This window comes from Heterocephalus glaber, unplaced genomic scaffold (genome assembly GCF_053883595.1).
Source record: "Heterocephalus glaber isolate CG9 unplaced genomic scaffold, H.glaber_assembly_v1.0 deba00000937, whole genome shotgun sequence".
In the NCBI taxonomy this organism is placed as follows: Eukaryota; Metazoa; Chordata; class Mammalia; order Rodentia; family Bathyergidae; genus Heterocephalus; species Heterocephalus glaber.
The window spans coordinates 1,647,520-1,662,738 of NW_028258173.1; the positions used below are offsets into that span (position 1 = coordinate 1,647,520).

At 64.8% G+C, this 15,219-nt stretch overlaps 1 protein-coding gene across 18 annotated transcripts in view; it reads left to right on the plus strand.

The window, feature by feature from the left end:
- Lmtk1 (lemur tail kinase 1) overlaps positions 1–15,219 on the plus strand; it is a 41,032-nt gene that overhangs the window by 20,310 nt on the left and 5,503 nt on the right. For 6 of the 18 annotated variants that reach the window (XR_015450168.1, XR_015450169.1, XR_015450171.1 and 3 more), the window contains exons 1-13: positions 879–1,150; positions 2,451–2,598; positions 5,070–5,149; positions 5,452–5,570; positions 5,697–5,784; positions 6,726–6,859; positions 8,075–8,159; positions 8,233–8,354; positions 9,628–9,777; positions 10,112–12,629; positions 12,742–12,924; positions 13,036–13,254; positions 14,076–14,274. Coding sequence is in view for 3 of the 18 variants with exons in the window: in XM_004860908.3 (XP_004860965.3) it covers positions 1,079–1,150; positions 2,451–2,598; positions 5,070–5,149; positions 5,452–5,570; positions 5,697–5,784; positions 6,726–6,859; positions 8,075–8,159; positions 8,233–8,354; positions 9,628–9,777; positions 10,112–12,629; positions 12,742–12,924; positions 13,036–13,254; positions 14,076–14,147 (3,990 nt within the window). In the remaining 15 variants the exon portion in view is untranslated. Of the gene's footprint in view, positions 1–878; positions 1,151–1,190; positions 2,207–2,450; positions 2,599–5,069; positions 5,150–5,451; positions 5,571–5,696; positions 5,785–6,725; positions 6,860–8,074; positions 8,160–8,232; positions 8,355–9,627; positions 9,778–10,111; positions 12,630–12,741; positions 12,925–13,035; positions 13,255–14,075; positions 15,053–15,219 lie in introns of those variants that run through there. The other 12 variants (XR_015450178.1, XR_015450177.1, XR_015450175.1 and 9 more) reach the window with 7 other exon arrangements.

The following is a 15,219-nucleotide window of genomic DNA, read 5'->3' on the forward strand; positions in this document are numbered from 1 at the left end:
TCTGTCCCAGGTCAGGGTCAGGCCCATCAAGGGCCAGGAGGCCGAGGGTGGCCTTGAGGGCCAGGGCGGGAGGGGGGCCCCTGCAACCCGAGGGCTCTGATTCCGAGTGGAGGGGCCGCCCTGAGAAGTCCTCAGGCCCTTGCTCATTGAATCAGAGGGAACAAGTCGTGCAGACAGGGTCCCAGGCACCAAACTGTCATTTGGAGTTCCCCGGTTTGGGTGTCTTCTTCCCATGAGCATTGTCTACAGGTTCTAGATGCCAGGGCATCGTTACCGGTCCTGGGGAGGCTGGACTTGAGGTGGGCCCCCCTCTGAAGATGGTGGCTGAGGGTAGACCGTCCCCCACCATCCAGTGTGGCTCTGGGCAGGGAGGGTCAGCAGGAGAAGCATGGAGCTGCACTGGACAAGGAGGCCCCACCCAGGGCCGCGTGGGCCGCAGTCGTGCCCATCAGCACATTTCGGGCTGGCCAGAGCCCTCCAGCCATTCATGCGCCTACGCAGGGCAGCCCTACTGGGCTGGAGGTCAGATTCCTGCCCTTGGAGAGTCAGGATGGGAGGAGCCTCTTGTGCCTGAGCACAGCACCCCGTCTGTATTTTGGGGCCAGCTCCCTACCGAGTGACCCGCGGCCCAGCCACCGTGGCCCCCATGTTAGAGCCCCGTTCTCTTGCCACCCTGCCTGCTGTCACGTCCCAGAGAGGCCTTCAAGCTGGTGCCTGCTCGCCCCCTACCTTTTTCAGAGCTGCCATCGATGGCTTTCAAGGGGAGCTGCGTGCCTGGGTAGCCTTGGTGCCCACTGCGCCCCACCCTCAGGCACACAGTTTCTCTGGAGGATCGGAGCCAGACTCAGCTGTGGGGCGGGGCGGGGTGGGATGCAGGCTGGGACTCCGCCATTGTGCAGCAGCCCCTCCTCCCATCGAGAACAAGGTCCTTCACACAGGCAGCAGCCCCTGCCAGCGCCTTCCTCACCCCCTGGGAGCACGGTGCCCAGAACATCCCAGTGCCAGCAGACCTTGGTGGGAGGCTCCCTCTGGGGCTCGGCCTCCTGGAGCTGTGCGGGGAAGGGGCTGGGCAGGCCCGATGCTAACACTGTGCTACCTGATCGCCCGCTGTGCTGGCAGCACCTGGTGGGCACCCAGGCCGAACGGGCAGGTAATGGGCTAGACCCAGGGCTGACCCTGCACGGGGAGGGGGCATCTGCAGAGCCCAGGAGGGAGGGGCCGGGCCGCAGCTGGGATTAGAGGGGTCTCCTGGGCCCCAGGGAAGGGGAGTTGCCACGGGAACGAGCCCTATTTTCTCACTCCTGTCCCCTGATTGGCTCTGCCTCTGGGTTCAGACCCCGATCAGCCCACAGGAAAACCAACAAGGAGCCTAAAACTCCCTCTTCACTGCCAGAAAATTGAAATCCAGAGAAAGGAGAGCCCCCAGGTGGCAGGGATGTCAGGGCTCCTCCCTCCCAGCCCAATGCCTGTCTACAGGAGCAAGGGCCCTGGAGTGGGTGGCAAGGTTCCAGCTCCTCAGGATGCCCCTTGACTCCGCAGAGCCTCAGTTAGTTTCCCCACTGGGCAGCAGGGCTTGTGGGGGAGTACAGCATGTGGCCAGGAGAGGCTGTTACTGGATGTGTGTGTGTATGTGTGTGTGTGTTTGTGTGCACGCTTGTCTTAAATTAGGCCTGGACTTGTTCCGGGGCTTTGGAGTGTGCCCTGGACCTGGTGTGGAGGTCTCCTCCAGTCAGGCGTGGCAGCCCCACTGCAAGTCTGCAGCCTGGCCAGGAGCAGCTGCCCCAGGGTGCCCAGCACTAGCTCTTAAGAGCCTGGCTCCAGGGGGAGGTGGGGGTGGAAGTCCAGGGCTGACTCAGCAGGGAAGGTGGTGGGACCCTGCCTGGGGGTGCACATGGATGGGCTCGCTGCCCCTCTTCTGACCAGGGGTGGGGGCCCCTAGCTGCTTCTCCCACATGACTTTGGGGACAGGGTGGGGTGAGGCCCCCTGTGCCTGAGCTTGTCCCAAGACAGGGTGGGACCGCAGACAGGGCCGAGGGCGAGGGGCTCCTGGGGGTTGGGGTGGCTGAGCCGTGTTGGGGTCTGGTTCGGGTAGGCAGGGCCAGCTGGCTGCAGCTCCTCCCCAGTGTGGGGCTCTTCCCAGCCTGTCCACCTGTCCCTGAGCCTGAGGCTGGCGACACAGGGCTCATGCTGTTCCCTGGGAGCTGAGGTGAGCGTCCTGGCTTAGCTCTGGCCTTGGCCCCTCTTGGGACAGCTGGGTCCCTGGGGACAGAGTGGCTGGGAGCAGGGCTCTGCAGGGGAGGTGGGGGGCAGTTTCGCGGGGTGGGCACTCCCCGCACCCTGCCCGGACCACGCCGGGAAGGGGTGAAGGGGTGCCGGGGTGCCTCGTGGGCCCTGGTCACACCCACGCCAGCCTCACGGTGCGGGGCTCACGGCTACGCCCTGGCCAGCAGGAGTTCGAGAATGCCGAGGGCGATGCGTGTGCGGCTGAGTGCTCGGCGCAGGGCTCCCCGGCGGCGGTGGCACAGAGCGGGCCCGACGTGTACGTCCTGCCACTGACGGAGGTCCCCTTGCCCGTGGCTAGGCAGCCGGGCCGCTCAGGTGAGTGGGCCGGGGGGAGGGGCGCTGGCCTCCCCTCCCCTCCCCCATATCTTGGGGTCAGCAGGCCTGGCCCTGGGGAAGCACCAGGACTCCGCTCCGGAGATGGGGACGGGAGGGGCTGGGGACACATGTGGCCACTTGCAGGGTGCTGGCCCAAGACCCTCTGGCTGCACCCTAGGCTGGGCTGTGGCTGAGCGTGCACGTGCCCCTCTAGACCTGGGGGCAGCTGTCAGCAGGCTTGGGGGACACCCTTCCACCTGCCACCTCCCCACCTGAGAGGCTGCACTACAGAGGGCACTGAGCAGGACCGTGGCCGGGCTCTGTGGGCCTGTGATTGGCTCCCTTTCTGTGCTAGCCCCAGATTCCTGCTCCCTGAGCCCCCACTCCGCAGGGACCTGGGCACCATTGTGCCTGCCAGGGTGGGCCTGTCCACTCACTGAGGGGCCTTTGTGGGGCTGCCCTGTGCCTGGCTCCAGGAATTGGGCTGGAGGACCTCCTGGTAGGTGCAGACACAGACACAGGCACGGCCTCTTCCTGGGGCTCCCTTGGCCTGGGGCTGCCCTCTGCATGTCTCCCTTTTGGCCTCCGGGGGTCGTTCCCACGATGCCGGCCACCACAAGAAGCCAGAGGTGATGGTTCAAGGGCCAAGTCTCCGGAATCTCAGTTCTGTCCTGGATAGGGCGGGGTCGCAGGCCTCAGGCCACCTCTATGGCAGTCAACTCTCAAGCCCCTCTGCCTGGAAGTTCTAGCCATGGGCTACTCCCCTTTACTGCCCAGTCGGCTCCCCCAAGGACGTTGAGGAAGGGCATGTCAGGCCAGGGAGCCCTGCTGATCCAACGGGGGCTCTGTTGGCACCAGGGCCTGTTACCATGTTGACAAGCAGACAGGTTGGCCTAGCCTGTTGGGCCTGACCACCATGCTTCCCATCTCAAGGCACTGGTCTGGGCCTGCAGAGCAGAACCGGATGACGTCCAGCTACCAGCAGGCCCAGGGCACCATGCATGTCCCTCCAGCCCCAGATCTCTTGGAGGAGAGGTCACTGGCCAGGCAGGAGGCTGGGCCTGGGACTCCAGCCTCAGAGCACATTTGTCCTCTGGCCTGAAGGCTTGTAGCTGCCCCAGCACCTCCTGAAAGGGCAGGCATCCTCAGCTGCACAGGGTCTGCCGTCCTGGATGGTGTGGGGGGTGCTCCGAGCCCTGTGTAGACACTGCTGGGAGCAGATGGGAGCCGTGGACCACCCTGGGGGCACTAGGCTGTGCCTGGGCCTATCTGCCAGGAGCAAGTGTGTGCCTGGGACCCCATGATCCTTGAGAGCCAGTTGGTCCCAGCCACTGGAGGGCTGTCCCTGGGGACAAGGGGGACAGGGACCCCAGGGAAGACAGGTATATTTACTCCATTGTTGCAGCTCTGGTCTGTTTTCTAGGGGACACCCTGCTTCTAGGGAGGGGAGAGATTTAGGGTGAGGCTAGGGGTCCAGGATTGGAAATGTGAGCAGTAGGAGTCACCCAACTCAAGATGGCAGAGAACAGCTCCACCAGCCCAGGGCTGTCCAGGCCCACAGGGCCCTGCCCCACGCTTACAGTAGTACAACACACTCCTGCCTCCATGGCTTTCCTGAGGCCTACCGGCATGGGACCTGGGCCTGCTGGGGGACAAGTGAGGTCCTGGAGACCCCAGGTGGGAGACAGGATGCCAAGACAGACTGAGGTGCACAGGAGCAGCCCCAGGAACAGGCCCAGTGGGGCTCCCACCCTAAACTCTGCATCAAACCAACACCGCCCCTCACCCCTGGGCTCTCCTGGCAGCCGGGCTCAGTCCCAACCCCCTCTGCCCTCTGAGCAGTTGGTGTGGGAACAGAATCTGGGGAATCCACTGGGGCATGAGTGGGTACAGCCAGCCGCAGCCCCTTCCTCCTGAGCCTACCCTGACCCTGCCTGCCTGCTGACCTCACCCAGCCTGGCCCGCAGGGAGAATAGACCCAGTGTGTCCCGTACAGGGCTGTGCCAAGCAGCCCCCAACAAAGGAGCCTTTGGTGTGCCGGTGCTGGGATGCCAGCCCCTGGGGGATGGGGGCGGGCTGCTCTGAGGCCATCCCCAGGCCTCGGCACCGGCCCTCCTGCCCCAGCCACACTGCCTGGCCAGTGTTACGCATCTGGCAGGTCCAGCTCCAAGCCCTGCTGGCTCCAGCCTGGCTTGTCCCGGTGGTTCCAGCACCCCCTTCCCCAGGCCACCCAGAGAGATGCCTGGGTGCAGCTTGCAGATCCACAGCTCTCTTGGGCATCGGCCATCCCTGCTCCCAAGGCAGCCTGGCCCCTGATGGCAGCCCCCAAGTGTGGTTCTGCCTCGGGGGCTGGCTTGCCCTCCCTGGCTGGTGCAGGGCACTTGGGAGCTCCCAAGGACAGCTGAGGAGCCAGGGAGGAGTCTGGAGAGTGGGAGGGGCTGACGGGTCCTGAGCCCCCTTCCCTGTTACAGTGCAGCTCCTCAAGTCCACAGACCTGGGCCGGCACAGCCTTCTGTACCTGAAGGAGATCGGGCATGGCTGGTTCGGGAAGGTGAGTGTGCGTGGCTGGCGGCTGGAGTGGCAGGGCACAAGTCTGCTCCTCTGGCAGCAGCCTTATGTGAGGCGGGGGGAGCAGCATAGTGGTCCTGGCTTCCTCCGGAACCCTCTTCCTCACTGTGGACACGCAGAGAGAGCCAGGATAGCCTTGGGGTAGACCCATGCTCACAGTATTCCAGCCTAGAACCCATTCTGCAAGTGGTAAACCCAGGCACAGGAAGGAGGTAGTTTATCCTGGGGGATGGGGAGGAAGAGGAACGAGGCGGAGGGTGGCCTGGGTGACGCCTGTCCCTGCAGGTGTTCCTGGGAGAGGTGCACTCGGGTGTCAGCAGCACCCAGGTGGTGGTGAAGGAGCTGAAGGTGAGCGCCAGTGTGCAAGAGCAGATGCAGTTCTTGGAGGAGGCACAGCCCTACAGGTGGGTGGCACCTGGGGACAGGCAGCTGGAGGGGCAGGGGCCAATCGGCCAGGATCCCTGTGACAAAGGCAGGCTATGTGCCACCTGCCCCACCTTGCAAGTCAGGACAATCTGTGGCTCTTGCAGAACCCTGCAGCACAGCAGTCTGCTCCAGTGCCTGGCGCAGTGTGCTGAGGTGACGCCCTATCTGCTCGTGATGGAGTTCTGCCCGCTGGTGAGTGGCTGCCGGGGAGGAAGGGCTGTCCCTCCCTCTCTAGGCCCTTGGCTCTGAGCTGCCGCCCAGATGGGATGGTGGGGGCCTCTGCTGAGTTGGGGTCCTCCATGCCTTGCCCATAAATAGTGCCACCCGGGCGCCTCATCTCCCCTAAGGTGGAGTCCCAGGAGACCCTGCCCTGAACCTTCCAGAGGAGGTCTGTGCAGAACGGGGACCCAGCAACACCAGCAATGGCTCTGAGGGCTTGGGTAGCACCAGCCTGGCACTGGGACAACCCTGTGCCCCCAGGGTTGTCCACTGCCTGGCTCCCCGAGCAGCCTGGGTGGTGGTTTAGCCCAGGGCATCCCAGGCAGCTGCACAGCCTGTTCCAGTCATGGCCAGGGTCTGACCACTTCCCCAAGGCAGTCTTGGAATCCTGTGCCTGCAGCCTGCCGCCCAGACCCCCTGTGTGCACACACAGCTCCAGCACCGGCACGGACTGAGGCCACCCTGCAGGACACAGGCTCCCGCAGTCTGATGTCTGGACTCCCGGCTGGGTTGTCAGCGGTTGCACCTGCCAGCCCATCCTCTGGTCACCAGCTCTGGGTTCCACCCTGGATCACTTGGCAGGAAGCAGATCCACTTGGCCTCATGTTCTTGTCTGTTCACGGGGACGTGGTGCTACAGACCCTGAATGGCCGGCTAGCAGGTCCCGTTAGAGAAGGCATTCTGGGAAGGGCCTCTTGCCTGTGGGTCACCTGGCTGGCCTGTCCTTCGACACACAGCCCCTCCCCAGCTCTGCAGGTAGCTGCTGCCCATGGCTGTTAGCCAGGCACCTTCTCAGCCCCACTCAGCTCCAGCATGGGCGGGCGCAAGATAAGGCAAGGTGGGGGCCCCTAGGGCAGGGCAGCAGGCAGCGGCTGCTCCTCAACTGGGAGGTAACATTCGCTCCCTCTCGGCAGGGGGACCTCAAAGGTTACCTGCGGAGCTGCCGGGTGACAGAGTCTATGGCGCCTGACCCCCTGACCTTACAGCGAATGGCCTGCGAGGTGGCCCGTGGTGTCCTCCACCTGCACCGAAACAACTACGTGCACAGGTGAGGGGCAGGCAAGGCCACCCGGGCAGGTCCTCTCTACAACCCACGGTGGGGGCTTCTCACCTGCACAAAGGGCGGGTGGTACTGCCGCTCCGTGGGGCCTGGTGAGGATGAACCGGGTTAATCTACATGGCATGAGCAGCCAAGCTATAAGGAATTTCACTAGTGAGGGCACCTGGCGGCCCCTCACCAGTCCCTCTTGTCTCTCTCGGGGTGCAGAGGGGTCAGCCAGCCCTGTCGGGGAGGGAGAGGGGGGCCAGGACACCCAGCCCCGGGGAGCCTGGGGGACGTGCTGGAAGAAGTAGTGATGGACGAATGGCCCCCGCCAGCCCTGGATGCCGCACGGGCCGTCCTCCCCAACAATATCCTGGTGCTGAGTGATGACACAGGCAACTCCAGCATCAGTGATTTTGTTGAAGAGGGCAGCTGCCAGCCTCCTGACCTGCCTGCCGCGCCCCTGCCCCAGTTGCCACAGGCTCAGGCACATGTCTGTGGCTGGGGCACTGGCCCACAGCTGTCCCCTGGGAGGCAGACACAGGCCTCAGGGAGCAGAGAGGGGCTGGGCACTCTGTCCCTCAGCGCAACAGCAACAAGGCAGGTGGCACATCCTATAGTGCCCTGTGCCCCCAACACCCACATGGCCACTGGCCAGGTGGAAGGGTTAGAGCCAGCTCCAGGGCTGGCTGCCAGTTGGAAGTAGTCCTGGGGCAACCTGCATGCCCTGTCTGGGGATGCTCCATGCCTGCCCTGCCCTGGGGCCTCAGCTCCACCTCTACCTGGCAGGGCAGGGCCAGGTCCTGGACCATGGGCTCTAGCTGTGGACAGGAACTCCTGGTACACTCCAGGCCTGTTTCCCATTGACTGCCGCCTCTCAGGGTGCTGGGAGGGGGGAGATGGTCCTGAAGACTGCAGACACACAGGGTGGGGCTGTCCGTGGCCTGAGAGCTCCCTGGGTAGGTCAGCAGACTGGTGTCCCAGAAGGGTGGGAGCTGGGCAGTGTCTTCACCGGGGACCCATGGGTGTGGACCTCTCTGGGCCACTGCCCTGTCACGTTTGAGGCCCTGTCCACGCGGACCTTCCAAGGTGCCCAGTGTAGGGCAGCCTCTCAGACACCGCTTCCTGTCTGCCTGCTGGGCTGAGCCCAGGATGGCCCTGGGGAATGAGCCATTCTGCTGTGGGCCAAAGCCGCAGCTGACCCTGCCTCCCGCCCTGCAGCGACCTGGCCCTGCGGAACTGCCTGCTGACGGCCGACCTGACAGTGAAGGTCGGCGACTACGGCCTGTCCCACTGCAAATATAGGGTACGTCAGGGGTTCAGGCCTGTGGGGCGGGGCTGCTACACGTGGGGTCCGACCCTGCCCCGTGTGCCCGCAGGAAGACTACTTCGTGACTGCCGACCAGCTGTGGGTGCCCTTGCGCTGGATTGCACCCGAGCTGGTAGACGAGGTACATGGGAACCTGCTGGTGGTGGACCAGACCAAGAGCAGCAACGTGTGGTGAGCAACCTTGCGGTGGGCACGTGAGCCTCTGGCTTGCAGGCCCAGGGGGTCACCAGGCTGCTGCCCCACCCACCCCATTCAGGGAAAGGCCAAGTGTGGCCTAATGTGCTTATGTTTGCCACACTTTGGTCTCAGGAGGTGTGGGCTCTTGGTGCACCCCACAGCAGCCGGGGACCCTGAGCTGGTGGAGGGACTGCCTAGATGGTCAGGGTACTGTACCTCCCAGGACCTAGTGGGCCAACACCCAGCAGTGTCAGGGCTGAAGCAACAGTGAGATTCCAAAGCCCTCAGTGAGCAGCAGCAGGGGGTGTACGTCCTGATGGGATGTGGGGCCTTGGCTGGCATCTGTGCCTGTGGAGAGTCTGGGGACTATCAGCCGCTCTTGAGGGAACTGGGAAGAGGGAGGAATAAACAGGCAGGAAGTGCTGAGATCTCCCAGAATTGTAGCCTGGCAGCCACCACCCTCCATCCAGCACCAAGCTGTGCACAGAGCAGCCATTCTTTCTGACCTGGCTCTGCAGCCTTCAGAGGGATGGGGCTGAGCTGCCTTGGGGGCTCTCACAGGTGTCAGGGTATCTCCTGCCATGGGGGTGTTCGTTCCAGGAGCAGCCTCTGCTTCTAACTGCTCCATCCCATGCCTTGCGCCCCTCAGCCTGTACACATGGAACAGCTCCTCCTGAGCATGTGGGGCCCTCCTTGAAGTCCTTTAACTATGCCCCATCACGGACACTCCAGCCCCTGCTTGTGACCCCATTGAGGAGCCCCTTCTTGGCATGCCCACCCTCAGAACCCTGGCTGGGTCCCCATCACAGGACTCTGGCCACCAGGGTCCAGCTCTGTCCTACCTCCCAGGGCACAAGGAGCCAGGGGAAGCCACTCCCAGCTGCTTTCTCCCGGCCCTGCCCGTCACCCCAGCCCTACCCACACTGCCTGGGGCTCCAGGTCTGCTCCTCCTTCAGCCTGGTGGACCAGGCCCTGTCTGGTTACAGGCTTCCTTTCAGCTCCCCTGGCAGCTCCCACACCTGGCATAGTGTCTCCAGTGTGACCAGTGAATGAGTGAGTTGACAGACCAACGGATGTGACTTTGTGCAAGGCCAGACTGCCTTTTACTTGCCAGGCACTAGAGTGTTGGGCTCTGGCCTGGCTGGGGTGGAAGGTCTGTCCTTGGGGAGGGCAGCTGGTGTGTACTGAGCTCTGGGCCCAGAGTGGCTGGCATAGTGGTGTCCTGTGTGGTCCTGCCAGCCCTGTCTCACCTCAGTCACCCCTGCAGGTCCCTGGGCGTGACCATCTGGGAACTCTTCGAGCTGGGTGCACAGCCCTACCCTCAACATTCAGACCGACAGGTGCTGGCCTACACTGTCCGGGAGCAGCAGCTCAAGCTGCCCAAGCCCCAGCTACAGCTGAGCTTGTCTGATCGCTGGTAAGGATCCCCCCACTTGGGGACAGGAAGTCCGAGACAGTAGGGTGCTCCAAGTCTCCAGGGACAGGTGGCCTAAGATGACCACCTGAGCCTGCAGCTGTCCCATCCTTTTCCTGGCCCTACAGTCAGGGAAGGGGACCTCAGGCAAAGTGTCGCCTTCCCTCACCTCTGGTCCCAGACTCCTTGGGGCTTAGGATGCTGAGGGAGTTGAGGAAGGGAGAGATTCCCCCAGCAGCCCTGGAGGCACCTGGGGTGCAGGGGGGCCAGCTCCTGCGTGGAGGGCGGTGCGCCACTCTCCTGGGGTTCTGGGCCACCCATGGGAACCCCCTGGCAGGTACGAAGTGATGCAGTTCTGCTGGCTGCAGCCGGAGCAGCGGCCCACGGCAGAAGAGGTACACCTGCTGCTGTCCTATCTGTGCGCCAAGGGCGCCACCGAGGTGGAGGAGGAGTTCGAGCGACGCTGGCGCTCGCTGCGGCCAGGCAGGGGCGGCTTGGGGTCTGGGCAGGGCGCAGCAGGTCCGTCGGTGGGTGCTGGGGCCGACCTGGCTGCCGCCTCGTCCTTCCCGCTGCTGGAGCAGTTCACGGGCGACGGCTTCCATGGCGACGGGGACGATGTGCTGACAGTGACTGAGACGAGCCGAGGCCTCAACTTCGAGTACAAGTGGGAGGCGGGCGTCGGCGCGGAGCCCTTACCCCCCAGCCCGGGCAGCGCGCGCCTGCAGGAGCTGTGCGCCCCCAACGGCGCGCCGCTGGGCGTGGTCCCCGTACTCAGCGCGCACAGCCCCTCACTCGGCAGCGAATACTTCATCCGCCTGGAAGAGGCTGCACCGGCCGCCGGCCACGACCCCGACTGCGCAGATTGCGCCCCCAGTCCCCGTGCTGCCGCCGACCAAGATGACGACTCCACTGCCTCGCTGGCCATGGAGCCCCTGTTGGGCCACGCGGTACTCGCCGATGGCCCCTGGGGCCGCCGCGCCCAGGACTCACCCTGCCCCTCCCGCTCGCCCTCTCCCGGCGCGGAGGACATAGGCTGGGGAGAGGCCACCTTCTGCCCCTTTTTTGAGGACCCACTGGGCGTGTCCCCTTCTTCCTGCTCAGGGGCTCTGCCGACCCGGGCTGAGCAGGTCGGGGAGGCCGAGGCACAGAGGGCTGCCCAGCGTGCCCACTGGAGCTCCAACATGTCAGCCAACAACAACAGTGCCAGCCGCGATCCTGAGTCCTGGGGCCTCGGCTACGTGGGCAGCTACACAGACAGCTATATGGACGACTGCCCCAGCCCAGCGCAGACCCCACGGGTCTCCCCGGACTTGGGCCACCCCCTGGCCCAGGAGGGCCCCAGAGAGCCTCTGCTTGGGCCACAGTCAGTCTCCCTCGGGCCGGAGCCAGGCCACTGCCTCAGCCTTCCCGGTCTGGGCTCTGCCCAGGGCCTGGCACCCGCTCCCTGCCAGGTCATGCCCCCCTGGACAGGGGCAGCCGTAAGTGGGGGTGACAACCCCCAAGCAGAACCCAGGCTTGCCCAGGAAGCCGAGGGCTCTGCTGGACCCCAACTGTCCCTTCCCTCTGTCCCCTCCCCGTCCCACGAGGGAGCATCTCTTCCCTCAGAGGAGGCCAGCGCCCCTGACACCCTTCCGGCCTCTCCCACATCCGCTGCTGGCAGCCAGGTGACAGTCTCGGAGCTGGTGCCCACCCTCAGCAGCAGCAGCAGCTCCCCTGAGGTGGAGGAACCCAGCAGTGAGGATGAGGACACAACGGAGATCACTTCGGGCGTCTTCACTGACGTGTCCAGTGATGGCCCTCAGGCTGAGAAGCCCGACGTAGTACCAGCCTTGCGCTCTCTGCAAAAGCAGGGGGGAACGCCTGATTCCCTGGACTCCTTGGACATCCCATCCTCAGCCAGTGATGGTGGCTGTGAAGTCTCCAGCCCATCCACTGCTGGGCCCCCTGGCGGGCAACCCCGTGCACTGGACAGTGGCTATGACACGGAGAACAATGAGTCCCCTGAGTTTGTGCTCAAGGAGGCCCATGAGGCCAGTGAGCCCAGGGAGCTGGCCTCAGAGGAGGATAGCCCAGGGCCAGAGACCCAGCTCTCAGCCTCCCTGGGGGGCCTCAGGGAGAAGAACCCCTACCGAGACTCCGCCTACTTCTCAGACCTGGACGCCGAGTCTGAGCCTGCGGTGGGCCCTGAGAAGAGCAGCCCCGACCAAGTCTCGGGGCAGAGCCCTGGGTGGCAGTCGGCGCAGACCTCTCCCGTTCTTGGGGTGCTGGGGGAGGCACCTAACGCTGGTCACAGGGAGGTGCTACCACCACTGCAGGGGCCCCAGGAGCCTCTCCCGGAGCCAAGCGCCTGTGCCCCCAGCCCCCGGCCAGAGCCTCCTGCATCCCTGGGCTCAGCTGAGGGCCAGCCTGAGCGGAGCCTGGGCTCCTCCAAGTTCTTCCTGCTGACCCCTGTCCCGCGGAGCCCAGAAGGTGATGGCACGGAGCTCGAGGGGACCCCAGGACTGTTTTCAGGGAGGCCAGGGGATCTAGGAACCCCCAGAGCCCCACTCTGCTTGGCTCTGCCCGGGCGTCCTGGGCCCTTAGAGGGCCGGCCCGAGGAGGAAGAGGAGGACAGTGAGGACAGCGACGAGTCCGACGAGGAGCTCCGCTGCTACAGCATCCAGGAACCCAGCGAGGACAGCGAAGAGGAGTCGCCCGCGGTGCCTGTGGTGGTGGCCGAGAGCCAGAGCGCGCGCAACCTGCGCAGCCTGCTCAAGTTGCCCAGTCTGCTGTCCGAGGCCCTCTGCGAGGACCTGGACCGGAAGAAGAAGGCCGTGTCCTTCTTTGACGACGTCACCGTCTACCTCTTCGACCAGGTGGGCGGGCCGCTCCCGCGGGCGTGGGCTTGGTGCATGCGCAGGCGCATGGACTGCGGGTGTGGAGGGGCTGCGGTGTGGGTGGCCGAGCAAGGTGTGCTGACCCCTGCAGGAGAGCCCCACCCGGGAGCTCGGGGAGCCCTTTGCCGGAGCGAAGGAGGCGCCGCCCGAGTACTCGCCCGGCAGCCCCGGCTCGCCCAGCGCCCCCAGCCGGCCAAGGCGGGGTGACCGCTCGCCCAACGGCTCCGCGGAAGAGACGGAAGAGGGTGAGGAAGGCAACGTCGGAGAAAGGGCTGTGAGTGGGGCGGCGTGAGGTCAGGGCGGGGCTGTGGCGTTGGGTACCCTTGGGCGGCGTCGGGGCGGGGCCTCCGCAGACGAGTGACGAGGCAGCCCCGCCCATTTGCAGGCGGTGGGTTCGTGTGGGACGACGGCTTCCCTCTCCCTCGGGCGCCGGCGAAAGGGACACTGGCGACTACCTTGGGCCCGGCCGCGCCCGCGCCCGCCCGTGTTGCGTCCCCCACACCGACCCCAACCGCGCTCTTCTCGCGCTTCACCGTGTCGCCCGCGCCTGCGTCCCGCTTCTCCATCACGCACGTGTCGGACTCAGACGCCCAGTCCGTGGGAGGTGAGGCGCGGAGGGCCGGCAGGGGAAACGCGCGGGCGGGGCAGGTCCTTTGCCCAGGCCCACACGCCTGCGCTGGCCTGGCTGCCCCTGTCCCGGTGGCCGCGGCCCGGGTCCAGGCCCCTGGGCCGCCCACGGTCCTTGCCTCACGCTGTCTGTCCCCCCCCCACCCGCTGCGGCCTCGGCCTGGGAACCCCCGCCTCCGGAGCCTGGTGGGTTCTCCCCCCCAGGGCTCATCTGGGCCGGTGCGTGTCCCCGAAGCCGCGCAGGCTGCCTGTCCAGGGCACAGGGCCTGTAGCCAAGACCCTTGGTGCTCCGGTGGGCATTGCTCGGAAGAGGGGCTGCACTCCCCCACCGCCAGCTGTGTTCCAGTCCACAGCCTGGGCTTCTGCCGGGCGTCAGCTCTCCCTACACCCCGCGCACAACGCCTCAAATTCCTCAGAATCCTGCTAGGTGGCCCTCAGAGTCCACTTCCTCCAGGAAGCCTGCCTGCCCCTCACCCCACCCGAGGCAGACCTAGTCCTCTACCTGCCCTTGGCTTGTACCTGCACCGGGAACGGGCGGGCCTGTCATCCTCACCCTGGCTCGGATGAGCCAGTTACCAGGAAGTACATGGGTGACCCTGGCCAGCTCCTTGCTCTCCAGGCCTCAGTTTCCCCATCTGTAAAAGGGCCCGGTCAGGCGGAAGCAGTGGAAAGAGAAACATCATTTCCCAGGGAGACACTGCTAGACAGGCGATGGGGGTAGGCCCACCGGTGACCGTGGGCCCTGTGGGAAGGAGAAATGGGGGCCCATAGGCTCACGTCGTACCTTCTCTTTGCTAGGCCCTGCAGCAAGCGCTGGAGGCGAGTACACTGAGGCTTGAGGCCCAGGCGGCTCCATCCTTTGGAGGCTAGCGTCACCGGAGCCCCTGCTGCCCTGTCCCGGGCAGCAAGAACAGTGACCAGGAATGAGTAGCGACTGTAGTCCTGGTGGCAGCAGATCCGGGGTCATGGCGCCCCACATGGCATCCTGGAGCAGCAGGTGGGCAGGAGGTCCCTCACCAGCCCTGGACAATATACTGTGCACACTGTCACCGTGGGGGCAGACTGTGTCCTGGACACTAGGGTTCACTGCCAGCTACCCCGGATGGCCTGGCCTGAGGACTGTGGGTGTCTGTATACACAAACTCTTAAAAGGGGCCCTATTATCCTACACCTCTGGGCCTGGCCCATCCCGACCCTGCAGCCGCCTTTCCACTCTGGCTGCTGCCTTTGGACTGCTCGGCCTCAGGCCGGGAGACCTGCCCCAGGCCATGGGCCTGCATGCCATGCCTGGCCGGGCCCCTCCATGTGTTCACAGGACACTCACACCCTTGGCTGCGTGAGGCACAGGCCCTCAGGTGGCCATCAGACGTGCCCCTCAGCCTCTCCTGGGTCCGGGTTTGTGCAGGGCCAAGAGGGGCCCCTGGGCCAGGGTCCCCATGCCCTCACCTGTCTATGGCTGATTCCCCTTCACTGCCTCCCCCGGAAGCCCCTCTGCACAGTGTCTGGCAGCTCCTGCCTGGGTTCTGAAGTGCCTGGCATCTGCAGACACCCAGAGGGCTTCCAAGCTGTGCCCAGCCCTCCGGCCCTGTTCTCGAGGTGTCCCTAGCAGGGCAGTGCCCTGTCCCGTGCCTGGCACCAGAGGAGAGTGGGGGCTGTACCCCACAGGCAGCGTCAGGGCTCCTGCCTATGCGGGGGACGAAGGGTGGGACTGGGCAGCACAGGGACTATTTTTGTAACAGCTACTGCTGGAATGAATAGAAATGGGGTGAATCTAAGTTATTGTTGCCAAAGAGATGTAAAGTTTATTGTTGCTCTGGGGGTGGGGGGGGTACTTGGTTTTGGTTTGTTTTTTTGTTAGTTTGAGGCTTAGGACGCTGGTGCAATGATTTTTGTTTTGTTTTTGTTTTTTAAGAGAAACCAAGCTACAAAAAAAGTTCTTGTG